The following is a 17,639-nucleotide window of genomic DNA, read 5'->3' on the forward strand; positions in this document are numbered from 1 at the left end:
CAGCCTACCATCTCTGACATGCCCACAGATGAGGAACCTTAAATGCATGTGGGTGACAACAGAGATGGTGGAATTGTCAGAGACTCCATCTGCAATCACTGCTTTCCACATTAAATCATGCACCACCACCCACCCCACCATCCACCCTGTAACCTTTTAATATACATTACAGTCAAATTCACTGTTATGTTTCATTATTTCATTTTTCCTGTAAATAAATATATTTTATAATATATTTTAAGAATAAGATATAGTTATGTACAGCCATACCACTTTGTACAATATTCTTATACTTCATTTTTATCTGATGCCATGTGTGTTTCACACCACTCAGATTAGATCTGGAATTAGTAAGTGTTCAATTAAAAAAATATTTAAAAACAGAAAATTATAATATAATCGCACCCTTCTGCTAAATATAAAAATATCATTTTCACTCACGCATTAACTCTGTTGGCAATTTTTTGACATGCTGACTGCCTTTCTCTAGCAGCTACCGCAGTATTACATTTACGTTTAATAATATCTAAATATTCTGCATACGCAGTCATTAATACTTAAAGCTACAGTGGTGTGAAATACGATGCTTGGCTGATTTTCGCGTTTAAGTCCATGATAAATCCTATTTATCTGCGTTCCATTAAGAATGCCTTATATAGTTACGCGTGAACGCGCTTCTGTCTGGGTCAACCTAGATAGATAGATAGATAGAGCTTTATTGATCCCTTGGGACGGATCCCTTCGGGAAATTGCATATTTCCCTAATTGCACCAGGATTGCAATTTCCAGGAAATTGCACCTACTCAGAGTTGAGCGACCCTGATTACTTTAACTCCGATCAGCCGTTTTGGAACCGAAAACTCTGAGTATGTCATATCGGGGTAAGACAACTCCAAGTTCAGGGTTAAGTTTAGAGTTTGTTAAACCCGCTTTCTGGAATACCCCCCTGGACAGAGCGGTAAAATACGGGACTGTCCCGGCCAAAACGGGACACTTGACAGGTATGCCCCTGATCTATACCATACAACAAAAACACCACTATGAGGGCGGTAACCTCCATCTATCAACACTATGAGGGCGGGAACCTCCATCTATCAACACTATGAGGGCGGTAACCTCCATCTATCAACACTGTGAGGGCGGTAACCTCCATCTATCAACACTATGAGGGCGGTAACCTCCATCTATCAACACTATGAGGGCGGTAACCTCCATCTATCAACACTGTGAGGGCGGTAACCTCCATCTATCAACACTGAGGGCGGTAACCTCCATCTATCAACACTGTGAGGACGGTAACCTCCATCTATCAACACTGTGAGGGCGGTAACCTCCATCTATCAACACTGTGAGGGCGGGAACCTCCATCTATCAACACTGTGAGGGCGGGAACCTCCATTGCGATGACTTCGTAATCGCGTTTCCTTTGTTTCTGCTGCACGTCTTCGGTACCAAAACAAAAGTCCTCCCGGAAGTCGCTCATGACCTCTTCATTAGACAATATGGCAGCAGTCGACTGTGATGTTGCTGTGGAACCGAAACCACAGCCTCAGATATTGGTCCAGGAGGATGTGCAGAGGTACGATAGCTAAGTGTACTTAATTATTAATGGGTGTGTGTTTAACTAATATTTATATAATGTTTAAAACAATGTTGTATGTTTAATTCCGCATAAAACTTCGAGCCAGCTAACCCTAGGTATGGTGGCGTTCTAGAAAGCTAGCTAGTTAGCTTACGTTAGTCATGATTTCATAGGCAACCCAAATTTGATAGTCTTCCGAAACTTGTTGTGTATGGTTTATGGTTAGCAGGTATGTTAGCTGTAATAGGTAAGCTAAAGTAAGACATTTGTAACTGCCACTCGGTAACCCGAGCTAGCTAACCAGGCCCACCACTATAGCGACGTCTTCTAGTAGGTTCCATGGGCCCTTGGTCCTCGTCCCGCAGAAATCAGCGTTAACCGGTTTTCCGATTCAAGACGTGGCCGCATTGACAAACTAGGTTAAGCACGAAGTGTATTTGTTGTTCTTGTCCTATATCGCCAGTGGTTTTCCAGTTACACTTCTGACCACTGATGGTGGATTTCACAGTCTTCTCTGATTTTGGCTAAAAGTATTAAGGGAATTATTTAACATTCATAATGGGATGCACTAACCACACTTCCTCCACCCTGTTATTTAGCAGCTTTATGCAGAATTGAGTCATTCTTCTGGAAGCACATCAGCTGGAGTTATGGCTGCTGTTTGTGGTGTTTACAACTGAATTCTGAACTTGGGCCTCTTTTCCAACACATTGTAGTTTTTAAGATCATCTTAAAGGAAGAAAGTGTTCAGTGTATTACTTGCTGTACCAGTTAATGTTGATCTTTCCATTACAATGCCTTGGTAAAACCCAGTAAAATTTAAGTCATTTGGAACTACATAGTAATTGTTAAAAGAAATGTATATATTGATTAATCATTTAAACATGTGATGTAAGCCAGTTTCTAAATTACAGGCTTATTTAAGTTTTTTAGCTAATTTACATCTGGTGTATTTTTTAATGGTCTTTGTTGTTGTGTTATTAGGGAGGCAGAGACTTTCAAGGAGAAGGGGAATGCATTCTATGTTAAGAAAGACTACCCAGAAGCCCTCCGCTACTACACCAAGGCCATCGGTAAGACACCAACACTCAGCGAATGCTATCTGAAGTCATCTAATACCAGTGGATAAGTGATCATAACTGCACAGGGCTTTACTGACAAGTGTTTGTGTGCTTGTGATTTGTATCCAAGATACACAAAGCAGTGAAACAAGATTAGAGGTGTGTTTGTTTTTACAGATGCATGTCCTAGGAATGCCAGTTATTATGGTAACCGTGCTGCGACCCTAATGATGCTTTGCCGTTTCCGTGAGGCCCTAGAGGACTCCCAGCAGGCCGTGCGGCTAGACACATGCTTCATGAAGGTACGAGGTCAGAGATCCAGCTGGAGATGGATACGAGGACAAGTACCAACTCCAAAGCTAGAAAGTATTTGCTAGACTAAATTGGAAGATTTGTGTCAGTGAGGCCTTTGCCATCACCAGCACAGAAGCACTTAGCATGTGGATGCTATAATAACGCAAGTGTTTGACCGGGATAAAACGTTACAGGGCCATCTTCGAGAAGGGAAGTGCCATTTGTCACTAGGCAACGCTATGGCTGCCTCACACTGCTTTCAGAAGGTGCTAGATCTGGAACCCACCAATGCTCAAGCCTTACTGGAGGTAAAACAACAACACCAACCCAAAAGACAAAAGTGACTCGAAGAAAGTAGAATGACGAGACTGTTTCCTTAATGCTCAATAAAACATTCCTGACATATAAAAGTAAAATGTGGGCACTAGCTCTCAGTAAGTTTAAGATGCAGCAGGGTGGTCATATTGCTCCACACTCTGGGCAGACCTGAGGAGTTTTATGTGTTGTGGGTTATACAGCACAAGAATGCTGCAGCCATCTTGGAATATGAGAAGATGGCTGAGTCTGGGTTTGAGAAGCAAGACTTCAGGAAGGTATGGAGGTGCCTCTAAATGTAACCTACACAAAAATCGTATCTTGAAATAGGAAACTAAATGTACTTCCATAATCCATAACCATTAAAGAGTGCACCTTAGCAATAGCATTCTGTAACCAGAAGACTCCATCTGTGACCAGAAGTGTGTGTGTGTGTGTGTGTGTGTGTGTGTATACATGCATTCAGGTAGTGTACTGCATGGATCGAGCTCTGGACTTTGCTGTTGCCTGTCACAGATTCAGGATTTTGAAGGCGGAGTGTCTGGCACTGCTGGGGAGATACTCTGAAGCCCAATCAGTGGTCAGGTACTCAAAAACGATGCTGAATGATGCTGTAATCAGCACCTGGATGTATGTCATCATTCAGGTCTGTAACCAGTTCCTTCTGTCTTAGTGACATCCTGAGAATGGACTCCACCAACGCAGATGCGCTGTATGTGCGTGGCCTGTGTCTCTATTATGAGGACTGCATCGACAAGGCTGTGCAGTTTTTTATTCAGGCACTACGCATGGCGCCCGACCACAGGAAAGCCCACACAGCTTGCCGAGTGAGTGACCTCCTCTCACACTCTTCATCTCTGCTTCACTGTTATGAAGCCTGTTAACCAGCCACATGAGTCGTACTATAATAACAAATTAATTCCAGTAAAATATATTACTGTACACTGAACATTCACTTCATTACACACTATTGCCAGTTCACCATTGGAGCTTCCCTGTATGTACATTAGACAGGTGACCCCAAATTTTGCATGGATCATTATCAATGTGAATCTACATTAGAATGGGAAAGTTGAGTGATCTGAGTAACTTCAAACAAGGCATGGTTACCAGTGCTAAACTAGCTGCAGCCAGTATTTCAAAAGCTTCCAACCATGTAGGGGTTTCTTTTTCAAAGTTGTCAAGTAAAAAGGGAATGGTTGGATTGTGGAAAAACATCCAGTGAATGGAGATGAAAGGGGAAAAGAGGGCTGAATAATTTCCCACACTGCACTTCAGTTTTTTATTTGGAAAAATGTTTTGTAATTTTCTTTCCACTTCACAATTATACCACTTTGTGTTGGTCTTTCACATTAAATTCCAATGAAATATATTTGTGTTTGTAATGTGACAAAATATGGAAAAGTTTAAGGGGTATGAATACTTTTGCTTTTTACTTTTCCACTGTATATTGAGAGCTGTACATTAATTTAACAGAATATTTCTGAGAATACAATTTTAATAAATGGCTGGCCACACACAACTGCTTTCAAACTGTAATCTACTACTAATTTTATGATATTGCTTTTGAAATATTGTGTCAGTGTTATTTGATCTGTATTGGTGATTTGTTTGAAATATTGCACTGGCTATATATAAGCTTTACATTTCATGCTGTTTGGGGACCCAAACTTGTATAAAAGCCTGTTTTATTTGATACAAGACTGACTGTACTGATTGACACTTTCTTTCTTCCGATCAGAATGCTAAAGCTCTGAAGGCGAAGAAGGAGGAGGGCAATCATGCCTTCAAAGCCAGAGACTATGAGGCAGCTTATAAACTCTATACAGATGCCCTGGCAATAGACCCCAACAACATTAAAACGAACGCCAAACTCTACTGCAACAGAGCCGCTGCTGGGGCCAAGGTGTGTGCTCTCACCATACACGCTTCCCCGCCACTGCCTCCTGCAGGCTTTACGGGTACTGCTTCATATGGCTAATGAATTGGATCAAGCAATCGAGTTCAGGTTTTGAACTTTTGTTGCTGTCCCTGACAACAATACTGTCCTCACTATACCAGAATATTACTGTTTATGGTCCTCACTATACCAGTCTGTTTTTGCTCCCAGCTGAGTCGATTGGATCAGGCCATTGAAGACTGCTGCAGTGCCATCAAGCTGGATGAGAGCTATACCAAAGCCTACCTGCGGAGAGCGCAGTGGTTAGCATTTCCCCCGCTTAACACTAATCCACCCCCCAGCTGTGACGTAAGTGTGCTGACACACTATGTTTTCTAGTTACATGGACATGGAGCAGTATGAAGAGGCAGTGCGGGACTATGAGAAGGTGTACCACACAGAAAATACAAAAGGTACACTACAATTAACAGTATCCACCTATCAATGTAACCCACAGCAACTGTATTATCCATCTAATCTGTCTGTTATCTGAAATGTCCCTGGTTTGTCTGTTATCTGAAATGTCCTTGGTCTGTCTTGTTATTTGAAATGTCCCTGGTCTGTCTGTTATCCAATTTGTCCCTGGTCTATCTGTTATCCGATTTGTCCCTGGTCTGTCAGATATCCGATGTGTCCCTGCTGCTGCAATACAGCAGCTTCTCCAGTATTAGTAAAGATCAATCAGTTGAACAGATTGTCTGACTGTCTGTGTGTCTTCTGTCAAATGCCATATCTGTATGTGTGTGTCTGTCCGCTGTCTTATGCCATATCTGTGCGTGTGTCCTCTGTCTCATGTCATATCTGTGCGTGTGTCCTCTGTCTCATGTCATATCTGAGCGTGTGTCCTCTGTCTCATGTCATATCTGTGCGTGCGTGTGTCCTCTGTCTCATGTCATATCTGTGTGTGTGTCCTCTGTCTCATGTCATATCTGTGTGTGTGTCCTCTGTCTCATGTCATATCTGTGTGTGTGTCCTCCGTCTCATGTCATATCTGTGTGTGTGTCCTCTGTCAGAGCACAAGCAGCTACTGAAACATGCCCAGCTTCAGCTGAAGAGGAGGAAGAGGAAGGATTACTATAAAGTCCTGGGTGTGAGGAAGGATGCCACCGAGGACGAGATAAAGAAGGCTTACCGCAAGCGTGCTCTAATGCACCACCCAGGTGAGCATGTGCGTACACACACAAACACACATGAACTGTTATGCATATGTAGTCAGTCAAATTTATTTATATAGCGCTTTTTACAACACGTTATCACAACGCAGCTTTACAATCGTATGGGTCCAAATCCCTAATGAGCAAGCCAAAGGCGACAGTGGCGAGGAAAAACTCCCTATGATGGTGGGGATTAGGAAGAAACCTCGGGAGGACCAAGACTCAAAAGGGAACCCATCCTCCATTGAGCGGCCCATTAGCACAAGTCTGTGGTGCGCAGGATTGTTCTACAGATAAAGTTAAGGTTCTTGTTCCCCGGCCAAGTAGTCACAGTCCCTTCGGTGTAGATGGTGAGCCTCAGGTAGGAGCATCAGCACGTCCTCTTGCGGCAATGGCACATCCAACCCCGACATCAGTACATCCACCGGCAAACCAGACCATCTCCCAGGTGCTTGTAGGTGCTTGCATACAGACTGAGTGTGTGGACGTCAATTTAAACCACCATTTAAACGTACATAGCTCATGTCCCAGTGATTAGCATGTGGCTCTGGCAGGCTAATCTATAGCAGCATAACTAAAGGGAGGGGTTCAGAGGTGACCACAGTCATGAGGGCACACTGAGACATTGCTTTCCAGTCAAGTCATTGTCACAACTAGAGTGATGCCATGACACAGCTGGATGATAGCATCAACATCTCAGATTACCAGAAATCTCAATGTCTGTGGGCCCACACCATACAAGGGGAATATTAGCTGAAGGCTTGATTAAATAGGTGAGTCTTTAGTCTAGATTTAAAGATTGGAACTGTGTCAGAATCTCTGATTGGAGCTGGAAGGCTATTCCATAATTGAGGGGCTTTAAAGGAGAAAGCTCTGCCTCCGGCTGTAGTCTTACTAATTTTTGCAACTAGGAGAAATTCAGCATTTTGGGAGCGCAAATTGTGAGTTCACTCAGATATTGAGGGGCAAGACCATTTAATGCCTTATAGGTTAACAGAAAATATTCTTTGATATTTAATCGGAAGCCAGTGTAATGCCACAAAAGTGGGACTAATATGATCAAATTTTCTTGCCTTATTTAGGACTCTAGCTGCAGCATTTTGTACAAGTTGTAGATTCTTTATGGATTGTTTAGAGCATCCAAGTATACGCCCATACATCCGTACATGCCCACAAACATGTACATGCCCACACACGCATGTCATTACTGTCCTACAGACCGTCACAGTGGCTCCAGTGCTGAGGTGCGTAAGGAGGAGGAGCAGAAGTTCAAAGAGGTGGGTGAGGCCTTCACTGTGCTCTCCGACCCTCAGAAGAAGTCTCGCTACGACTGTGGCCACGAGATGGACGACAACGGTGGAATGGACATGGGAGGTCTGTGGGCGTGGGGGCATTCGGTTGGGAGCAGTTCTGTCAGGCTGTTCTGTTGGGGGGGGGGTCTGTTGAGTCGTTCTGTGGGGGGTTGTCGGGGATGTTCTTTTGGGGAGGTCTGTCAGGGGATTCTGTTTGGGGGTTGTAAGGGATGTTCTGTTGAGGAAGGTCGGTCGGATCGTTCTGTTGAGGGAGGTCTGTTGAGATGTTCTGTTGGGGGGAGGTGTTACGGGATGTTCTGTTGAGGAAGGTCGGTCGGGTCGTTCTGTTGAGGGAGGTCTGTCGAGATGTTCTGTTGGGGGGGAGGTGTTGCGGGATGTTCTGTTGGGGGGGGAGGTGTTACGGGATGTTCTGTTGGGGGGGGGAGGTGTTACGGGATGTTCTGTTGGGGGGGGAGGTGTTACGGGATGTTCTGTTGAGGGGAGGTGTTACGGGATGTTCTGTTGGGGGGAGGTGTTACGGGATGTTCTGTTGGGGGGGGAGGTGTTACGGGATGTTCTGTTGGGGGGGGAGGTGTTACGGGATGTTCTGTTGGGGGGGGAGGTGTTACGGGATGTTCTGTTGGGGGGAGGTGTTACGGGATGTTCTGTTGGGGGGAGGTGTTACGGGATGTTCTGTTGGGGAAGGTCGGTCGAGATGTTCTGTTGAGGAAGGTCGGTCGGGTCGTTCTGTTGAGGGAGATCTGTCGAGATGTTCTGTTGGGGGGAGGTGTTACGGGATGTTCTGTTGGGGGGAGGTGTTACGGGATGTTCTGTTGGGGGGAGGTGTTACGGGATGTTCTGCCAGAACAGTGTATTTGCAATAGATGAATTTTCATAAAAAACGCTTTCTGCCTCTTCAGAATGACCTGATCTTGAACCAGAACTGAATTAACACATTTTATTACACACATTATACAGATTTTGATTGTACCCCATCTGTTGGCATGTATATCTCATTTCCCACATTTAATATGGTGTGTTTTTTACTTTTCACTTCTGGGTTTAAAGTCCTAACACCCCCACACAGCAGACAGAGTACCTATCAGCACAAGAGATGATTGCTCTTAAACGTACTGCATCTAGACACACACAGACACGCTTCTGTTTCTGATGTGTCATGATGACTCTGCTTTCCTTCTATTCAGATTTTGATGCCAACAACATCTTTAAGACCTTCTTTGGTGGCCCTGGACATTTCAGTTTTGAAACAAGTCAGTATACAGTAAACATTTCTTTATAAGAAGTGATTAGAGATTACTTTCAGACAGTAATATGAACATTTACTGTATCTGTAGCGTCTGGACCTGGAAACTACTACTTCCAGTTCGGCTAGGATTCCGCAATCTGAAGAAGATGGACATCTGTCCTGTCTCCTCTCCTGCTGTGTCTCGTTGATTTCTCATCATACTCCCCATCTACTACTGATACTTCAACACAGCTCCTGTACTTTTACACCAAACAAATCAAATAAAAGTGTTTGGGTCCAGATGTAGAAATGCAGAGAGGGGAATCACCCAAAGGGGTTTTCCTTCAGCTATGTGCACACAGTAAATGGAAACATTGACGAGGTCCATCTCACTCAAGGCAGTCACAAGGCAAGCAGGGACATGTTAGGGTTCCTCGCACACATTTGTGATTATGTAGAGACTGGCCCATTCCCTTCATGTATCGTTTGAAATTAAGGTAGTTTTCATACCCCAGTTATATCCCAGTTTCATATATCTCTCCTACTGCTCCACTCCCACATACTCTCTATGGATAGAGCAGTTTGCAGTAAAGCCACACAGTTGATATTTTGGATGCGTTGCGATCTGCTGATGTTTACCATCACTGCACTATTCTGTCCTGTGCAGATTGGTGTACAGCACTGGTGCTACTGCACTATGACCACTTAGATGACTGGTGAGTCACAGTTGTGCAAGACTGCTGCTAGTGATTGAAATTTGTTTGTTTGTTTTTGAACATGTCCAGGCTATGGGTAGTGCTGATTAAGGAATCCTCATTTAGAGATGATTGTCACTGCCACGTTTTGGGAAGCAGGTGGTTTGGATCCATGTCAATGTATTAAATGTGTAGGCCCTACAGTAGGAGTCAGTCCATAGTGGTCTACTCAGGTCAAAGGTCAGAATCTAAGACCATGATGCTGAGAATGGAATCCACCAACGCTTGGATACTCGAGTGCAGATGGGATGGGGGTCTCTCTTGTTTTTTTATTTTTTTTATTTTAATGTGCCATATTTTGTCAATTATGATTTCTTTCACTGGGGTGAATATGTCCACGAACCAGAGAAACGTGTTACTGGGGCAAATATGTCCACAAACCAGGATGAGCATATACAGCCAGTCCCAATACCACCATGTATTTACATTTAGGGCATTTAGCAGACACTCTTATCCAGAGTGACTTACAAAAGATGCAGTGAACAAACTGAATGCAGAGTCCTGGACATTCTGTTCAGCTGCATGTTTTCATGTAGCTGTGATTTGTAAACCAAGAACTGTAAAGCAAAGACATTGCACATCTTCAGGGCGTTTTTGACTTGGAGTGCCCAAATATGAATATAAATCTCAAGAACTGTGTACATGTATGTGACCACATGTCTTCATTTCATTCATCTTCATCTTCATCACTAACTTAGCAGCTGCTCTGAGAGTCCCACACAGCAACGCACAACATGTAAAAAGTCTAATATTCTTCACACCAGGTTATATTCTATTGTGGTTTTCCCAATCATATAATTCACATTGGGGCTGTGTTTTAGTTGTTTTTAAAACGTTTTCTGTGTGCTTCAGTGATTTTAATGGGTTTTAATGTTCCACACTGTGATGTGTATGTACAGTGCAGATGTAGATATGCATCTTTTCAGAGTTTGAGTATAACTAGATTCCGTGTGGTAGCCTGACTTAAAAGTGTTTATTTCTCACACCAGTTATTTTTGGGTACAGACAATTGATTTATTATTTCTACTATAACCAGTAATCCTAAAGAAACCCATTGGACTGCATTCCAGAATATCCTGTTTGGATCGGTGGGAGAGTCGCACCTAGTGGATAGATCAGGGGTACTCAACCCGATCGCAGTCCTGTCCGGACCCAGTCTCATTCCTGATTAACTGGATACGGACCAAAACAAAACCGTAGCATTTATTTCAGGGCTATTGAAAAAACACTCCGTCATGAGTGTTCGCCACTCCCGCTCAACAACTTACGTTCGCCACCCCCGCCGCACCGGACCTCAGGTCACAGGTATCTGCCAAAATTGGACCGCGGACAAATTTAGTTGAATACGCCTGGGATAGATAGATAAGCTTTGCTGCTGGGTTCAGGGCATTGGACCAGTGTGACCAGATGGGGGAGCCATAAGGTAAAAAAATTGCATATTCCTTTAGCAGTTTTCTTAACAGTATTTTCGGTATTTGTTCCATGAAAATTGCCCTTTGAGTGTGACCCCAAGCAAACTTCCTCTTGAACTTTTTAAATACTCAAGCCTTTACAACTGCCTCATTCTTAATTACTGAATGAACCTACTTTGGGCTATTGTTGCGTTCAAAACAAGTCCATTTTTACATGCCATGGCAAGTTGCACTTCAGATGGAAGTGTTCCATAACTCGGTTGTTATTTCAAACAATTTATTGTTATTTGCAAATAGTGTATTTCTGCATTTATGCAAAACAAGACATGTCACTGGTTATACTGGAAAAAGTAGCAGGCCTCCGTCAGCTACCCTGGGCCACACTGCACTGTTAACATTACAAACACGGGTTAAGGTAACTAACACCTACCCCTAACGTGGGTAAAGGTAACTAACACCTACCCTTAACCCCTTATCTCCTGGTATCATAAATGTAGTCAGTTTTATTTGATTTACTTATTCTTGTTTTTTATTTCAATTTCTCAATTTACTGTTTTCCAGTTTTATTTATCTTTTACTTACTATTTAATTCTTAATAGTTTTATCTTAATCTTATTTTAATTTCTATTTGATTTATTTAAATTCATTAATTAATTTTAATTAAAAAAATTTTTTTATTGTATTTGATGGCAATTACCTTCCCCAGATGATAGACCTCAGGTCGTAATAAGCTTCTTCTTTTCTTGTGTAAAGCGCTTTGAATTGCCAGGGTGTAAGAATGGTGCTGTATAAATAAAGTTGCCTTGCCATGCCATAACCCCTTACCCTAACCCTGGCCTACACTGCACTGCAAGTATTGAGGGGAACATTTTCCATTACAAACTGGCTGCATCCTGCTGGATTCATAGCTATTCATACAATTGATACCTGTTGGACTAAAACCATATGCATTTAGTGGAGTTAATATCATCCGGTCTGCACCATCATGCAGTGCTTAAGTAAAATAGATCCTACCATATTTTTTGTCAATTAAGCACATTGTGACCGTCTGGTGCTTGCATAGTGGTCTGCATATACGCTAAAAACCAGAGATTTCCATTACCATGCTCAACAACAGAAGAACTTACATTAAACATTAAATTAAATGCATTAAAACCTGGGGGAACAATCTCTGCTTCAATATTTCTTTATATTAAGAATAGGACATTGATTAAATTATGATTAAACTACGTGTGAAACAGCTGAAAGTAACCATCCAGATGCCTACCAGTGTCCTTCCACTAACTTCTCAGTGAGGCAAGGTGCATTGTCCCTAGTTCGAACTATTATTTAATTAAGGAGTTTCTAATCTGTTGTTGTCTAAGCCTAGTTTATGATAACCCTGCCCTGTTATAGTATACGGTGTTATGACCTCCTCTTCTTTACAGCTGGTACTATTTCCACTCGCCTCTTCATGAATAAACCAGATAAGTCCTCAGTGATTATGACCGCCAAGTTATTTATGTTGGATCCTGGTAAGAATTATTTTAACGGGACTTAAAATGTGAAAATTGGATCCTCACTGGCCATGACCTTTAGCATCACCTCTGAGCTCCTTCTGTGAGCATCCATCTTAAGGTATGTAGTCAGTAGTTCTCATTCTGTAGGCTCTATTTCAGCACAAGTTTGATCTGCTTTATCTGGTCACAGTCCATTACTCATGAGACCCTGTCTCCCTCACTCACACATTCTTCAAGTAATCCCTCTACTAATGAAATCCACTTATTTCTTCATTTCTTGATTTACCTCTGTAAAAAGGTTTTAGAAATCGTGTAAGGATTCATGTAAAAGTTAATTTAATACACTTAAAACCTCAAAGCATGTTTATACATTCAAGAGGGTGGAATATGATTACAGTATGTTTTGCAGGAGATTTTATACAAAATGAGATGAACAGTTGGATTAGGAGTATATTACATTTTGCAGGAGGACATGTCTCGTACATGCTGAGATGAAGAGTTGTCGGTAGCAGTGAGTTTCACTCCCACTGACATACAGCAGTGCCAGAAGAGACCTGAAGAAGGACATAAAGGAGGCAAAAAACAGATACAAACAGCGCATAGAGGAGCAATTCAGCAATAACAATCCTCGTAGTATGTGGAGAGGCATCAGAAACATGGCAGACTACAAATGCAACAACCAGCAGCCCAGCTACGACCACTCATTACCTGACACTTTGAACCAGTTCTTCGCACGCTACGATACCCAAAAACGTGGAGTACTGGCCGAGCCCCCGAGACCTGAAGAGCAGCAGCCACATCTCACTCTCCAGCACCATCAGGTGAGATCCACTCTGAGGAAGATAGACACTTCCAAAGCTGCGGGGCCGGACAAGGTTTCAGGCAAAGCACTAAAATTATGTGCGGACCAATTAGCTGGTGTATTTCTGGACATTTTTAACATCTCCTTACAGCAGGCTGTAGTCCCCACCTGCCTTCAATCATCTGTCATTGTACCTGTGCCTAAACAGTCAGCAGTAACTTGTCTCAATGACTACCGACCAGTTGCTCTGACTCCTGTGATCACAAAATGCTTTGAGAGACTCATCCTGAGACATATTGGGGACAGTATTCCACTCAGCTTGGACAAACACCAGTTTGCCTACAGGGGGAATCATTCCACAGAGGATGCCGTCTCCATTGCACTCCACACGGGCCTGTCTCACCTGGAGCAACCTGACACATATGTCAGGATGTTATTCATCGACTATAGCTCCGCGTTCAATACAATAATCCCTCATAAGCTGGTGGCCAAACTCTACAATCTAGGACTGTCCCCCTCACTGTGCTCATGGATCAAGGACTTTCTCACTAACAGACCACAAGTGGTGAGAATAGGAGACCACACATCGTCCCAAATAATCTTAAACACCGGTACACCGCAGGGCTGTGTGCTCAGTCCAGTCCTCTTCACACTTTTCACCCATGACTGCAGCCCCATCCATGCCTCCAACACATTTGTGAAATACGCTGATGACACCGTAGTGATAGGCTGCATCTCCAACAACGATGAAACTCAGTACAGAGAGGAGATTCAGCACCTGGCACGGTGGTGCTCAGACAACAACCTAGCTCTGAACACCACCAAAACTAAAGAGATCATCAGGGACTACAGGAGAGTTAGAAGAACCGCACACGCCCCTCTACTCATAGATGGAGATGAAGTGGAACGTGTGCACAACATTAAATACCTCGGACTCCACATCACAGCCGACCTCACCTGGTCTCTAAATACCTCACACCTCATAAAGAAGGCTCATCAGAGACTTTTCTTTCTGAGGAAACTAAAGTAGTCTGGACTCCCCTCACAACTACTTGTGAACTTTTACACCAGCACAATCGAAAGCGTCATTTGTCTCTGCATGACTGTATGGTATTCCAGCTGTACAGCACAAGAGAGAAAGGACCTGACCCGGGTGGTCAGAACAGCGCAGAGAATCATAGGGAGTCCACTCACAGATCTGGACTCTGTGTATGCTGGCTGCCTTCATAAAAAAGCCAGCAACATTATCAAGGATCCCACCCAGCCAGGACACCATCTCTTTGTTCCTCTACCTTCAGGACGAAGATACAGGACAATAATAACCCGGACAAACAGGCTGAGGAACAGCTTCTTTCCCAGAGCTGTAACATCCATCACTCCCCCTGCAAACCCGAACCTTTAGGACCTATTGCACTACACTATTAATATAAGCACTATTGCATCTCTCACTTGCAACTTTGCACCCAAAATTTATATTGCTGATATATATATATATATATATATATATATATATATATATATATATATATATATATATATATATATATATATATACTTTAAATACCATACATAATGTAAATACATTTGTGGGTGTATATATGTCCGTAAGAGTGTATATGGGTGTGGGTGAATGTGTGTGGGAGTGTATATGTTTGTGTGGATGTACATGTGGATGTACATTGAGTGGATGTGCGTGTAGGTGTATATATGTGTAAGGGTCTATAAATGAGGATGAAGAAAAAAAAAACAAAACCAGAGAGAGACGGTGCATGATCACTGATAGTGATGGGATGAATATGAGTGTCTGTGACATCTATCATAATGGAATTGCTAACTAAGAAGTTGTCTAAACGAGAATGTGAGTGGTGTACTGCTGAAAAGAAGGTGTAATCCTGGAGAGTGGGGTGATGTGAACGCCATGCATCAGAGAGCCCAAAATCGTTCATATATTGTTTTAGGGTGTGTGTAGACTGCCAGTTCCTTTGACTCATTGCTGTACTGAGCCTGTCGATATCTGGATAATGTACCAGGTTGAAGTCTCCTCCTATTACTAGTTTGGTGTCAGAGTGATCAGAGAGTGCAGTGAAAATATTATGAAAAAAGGAGGGGTCGTCAACATTTGGCCCAATTAGTTTCTTTTTCAAAATGCGAAATGAAAACCTATAGCCTTTTTTCTTTTTTAAAGGTTGGTTTGTTAAGTTACTAGTTGTATCTGACTATCAGGGTTTTCGTTTAAATTAGTAGACGTTATTTTCATGTACTGTAATTGTTAGACATATTTAGCGTGTGCTTTGTTGGTAACTCACGGGACAGTGAATGAGGGCTCATAATTCTATGGGTGTGTCGGTCGTCACATAGTGACAAATGTGAGCCAATGAGATGGCGCGGAGTCAGACTTGAGCCAATGAGATGGCGCGGAGTCAGATGACGTTATGAGGAGACTATGAGGCGACAGGCGCCGAGGGCCGCCAGTGGTACTGGGACCGAGCATATTAACGGAGAGTCGGCGAAGTGAGCGCTTAGGAATATCGTTACTCTTCACCTGTAAGGTAAGATCTGACACGCCGACCAGTTAAACGTGAATATTAAACGCGAACTTGCCATTTCAATACAGATACGTATCAGTTCTGATCTTCGGACAGCCATAGAAATTTTGTTCGTAGGGGATTGGCTAGTGGGCTAACTTTACCTCACCATACACCAGCGGGCTAACTTTACGTCACCAGACCCCAGCGGGCTAACTTTACGTCACCAGACCCCAGCGGGCTAACTTTACGTCACCATACACCAGCGGGCTAACTTTACGTCACCAGACCCCAGCGGGCTAACTTTACCTCACCAGACACCGGCGGGCTAACCCAACCATACACCGGCGGGCTAACTTTACGTCACCATACACCGGCGGGCTAACTTTACGTCACCATACACCAGCGGGCTAACTTTACGTCACCAGACACCGGCGGGCTAACTTTACCTCACCAGACACCGGCGGGCTAACTTTACCTCACCAGACACCGGCGGGCTAACTTTACCTCACCATACACCGGCGGGCTAACTTTACCTCACCATACACCGGCGGGCTAACTTTACCTCACCATACACCGGCGGGCTAACTTTACCTCACCATACACCGGCGGGCTAACCTTACCTCACCAGACCCCGGCGGGCTAACTTTACCTCACCAGACCCCGGCGGGCTAACTTTACCTCACCAGACCCCGGCGGGCTAACTTTACCTCACCAGACCCCGGCGGGCTAACTTTACCTCACCAGACCCCGGCGGGCTAACTTTACCTCACCAGACCCCGGCGGGCTAACTTTACCTCACCAGACCCCGGCGGGCTAACTTTACCTCACCAGACCCCGGCGGGCTAACTTTACCTCACCAGACACCGGCGGGCTAACTTTACCTCACCAGACACCGGCGGGCTAACTTTACCTCACCAGACACCGGCGGGCTAACTTTACCTCACCAGACACCGGCGGGCTAACTTTACCTCACCATACACCAGCGAGCTGTCTAGCTAGCATAGCTTAGCTCAACTAATTATCTAGTTAGTATTAGGCACGTAACCAAGACAACGGTATGTTCTGATTCAGGATTCACGTGGGCCAGATAACTTGCGATTTTGGTTAATCAATCGTCACGATTTATTCAGCCCTCCACCCTCACGGTCCCTGGCCTTACTGCAGGAAGCTAGCTGTAGATGACTTCGCGAACAGTTACTAGTATTATTATTTCCTTGATAATATTGTTTGTTACAGGAGGTTTCAGAACTGTTGGTAATAAGAAAATGAAAATGTGTGTTAATATAGCCTAAGTAAGACGTGACTAATCCAATCGGCGGAGCGCTTGGAAATGACAGTTGGGCATGTTTGCTGTATTCCCAAATGCCCCACGCCCGCATTTACGTTCCTTTGTCAGATGTTATTTTGCTTTTGCGGAAGGTTCTTGTAACGCTGAATGTCTCCCGTGAACACCAACTAGCTCTCAGAAAACAGCAGATAACATCAGTTAAAACTGTGTTGAAAGGGCTTTGAATATATGACTGCATTATTAATCCACGAGAAACCCGGAGTGCTATATGCCTTAGTCTGGCATGACGAACGCATTCAGCCAGACAGCGTTTGGATGTGGGGCATAATTTAAAGAACGTGTATATGTGTTACAAGCGTTTACGTGCAAGCCAGATCCGGGTTTCCTGATGAGGTGTCTGTGTATACACACACACACACACACACACACGTGACCCCAACAAGGGCGTGTTTGCCCTGTGTGAATGACTGCG

The 17,639-nt window shown here is 43.6% G+C and overlaps 2 protein-coding genes and 1 long non-coding RNA gene across 5 annotated transcripts in view; 2 read left to right on the forward strand and 1 right to left on the reverse strand.

The window, feature by feature from the left end:
• Window positions 1-1,306: 1,306 nt before the first annotated feature.
• On the forward strand, window positions 1,307-10,279 carry LOC143487883 (dnaJ homolog subfamily C member 7-like). The gene is made up of 14 exons (XM_076987161.1): window positions 1,307-1,579; window positions 2,567-2,655; window positions 2,821-2,945; window positions 3,132-3,245; window positions 3,456-3,530; window positions 3,719-3,837; window positions 3,926-4,079; window positions 4,994-5,158; window positions 5,363-5,454; window positions 5,531-5,604; window positions 6,205-6,351; window positions 7,564-7,719; window positions 8,843-8,908; window positions 8,993-10,279. The coding sequence occupies exons 1-14, from the start codon at window positions 1,482-1,484 to the stop codon at window positions 9,028-9,030; spliced, it is 1,512 nt and encodes a 503-aa protein (XP_076843276.1). The 5' UTR covers window positions 1,307-1,481; the 3' UTR covers window positions 9,031-10,279.
• Window positions 10,280-12,720: 2,441 nt separating this feature from the next.
• Window positions 12,721-16,406, reverse strand: LOC143487861 (uncharacterized). 2 transcript variants are annotated; one of them, XR_013124402.1, is made up of 3 exons: window positions 13,258-14,769; window positions 13,007-13,103; window positions 12,721-12,837 (listed from the first exon to the last, which is right to left on the reverse strand). It is a non-coding gene; the product is annotated as an uncharacterized LOC143487861 (long non-coding RNA). The 2 variants fall into 2 exon arrangements; XR_013124403.1 differs by lacking the exon at window positions 12,721-12,837 and adding an exon at window positions 15,658-16,406 and having other exon boundaries at window positions 12,875-13,103; window positions 13,258-13,382.
• Window positions 15,746-17,639, forward strand: part of LOC143487860 (ATP-citrate synthase) — a 49,423-nt gene continuing 47,529 nt past the window's right edge. For both annotated transcript variants that reach the window (XM_076987102.1, XM_076987103.1), the window contains exon 1: window positions 15,746-15,900. The gene's annotated coding sequence lies outside the window, so the exon portion shown is untranslated. The remainder of the gene's footprint in view (window positions 15,901-17,639) is intronic.

The sequence above is a fragment of the Brachyhypopomus gauderio genome, unplaced genomic scaffold (genome assembly GCF_052324685.1).
Source record: "Brachyhypopomus gauderio isolate BG-103 unplaced genomic scaffold, BGAUD_0.2 sc51, whole genome shotgun sequence".
NCBI classification, from domain to species: Eukaryota; Metazoa; Chordata; class Actinopteri; order Gymnotiformes; family Hypopomidae; genus Brachyhypopomus; species Brachyhypopomus gauderio.

Coding starts and splice junctions, on each gene's coding strand:
- LOC143487883 (XM_076987161.1), top strand. CDS start 1,482: ATGACCTCTTCATTAGACAATATGGCAGCAGTCGACTGTGATGTTGCT. Junction 3,531..3,718: donor AGAAGCAAGACTTCAGGAAG/GTATGGAGGTGC, acceptor ACATGCATTCAG/GTAGTGTACTGCATGGATCG. Junction 6,352..7,563: donor TGCTCTAATGCACCACCCAG/GTGAGCATGTGC, acceptor ACTGTCCTACAG/ACCGTCACAGTGGCTCCAGT.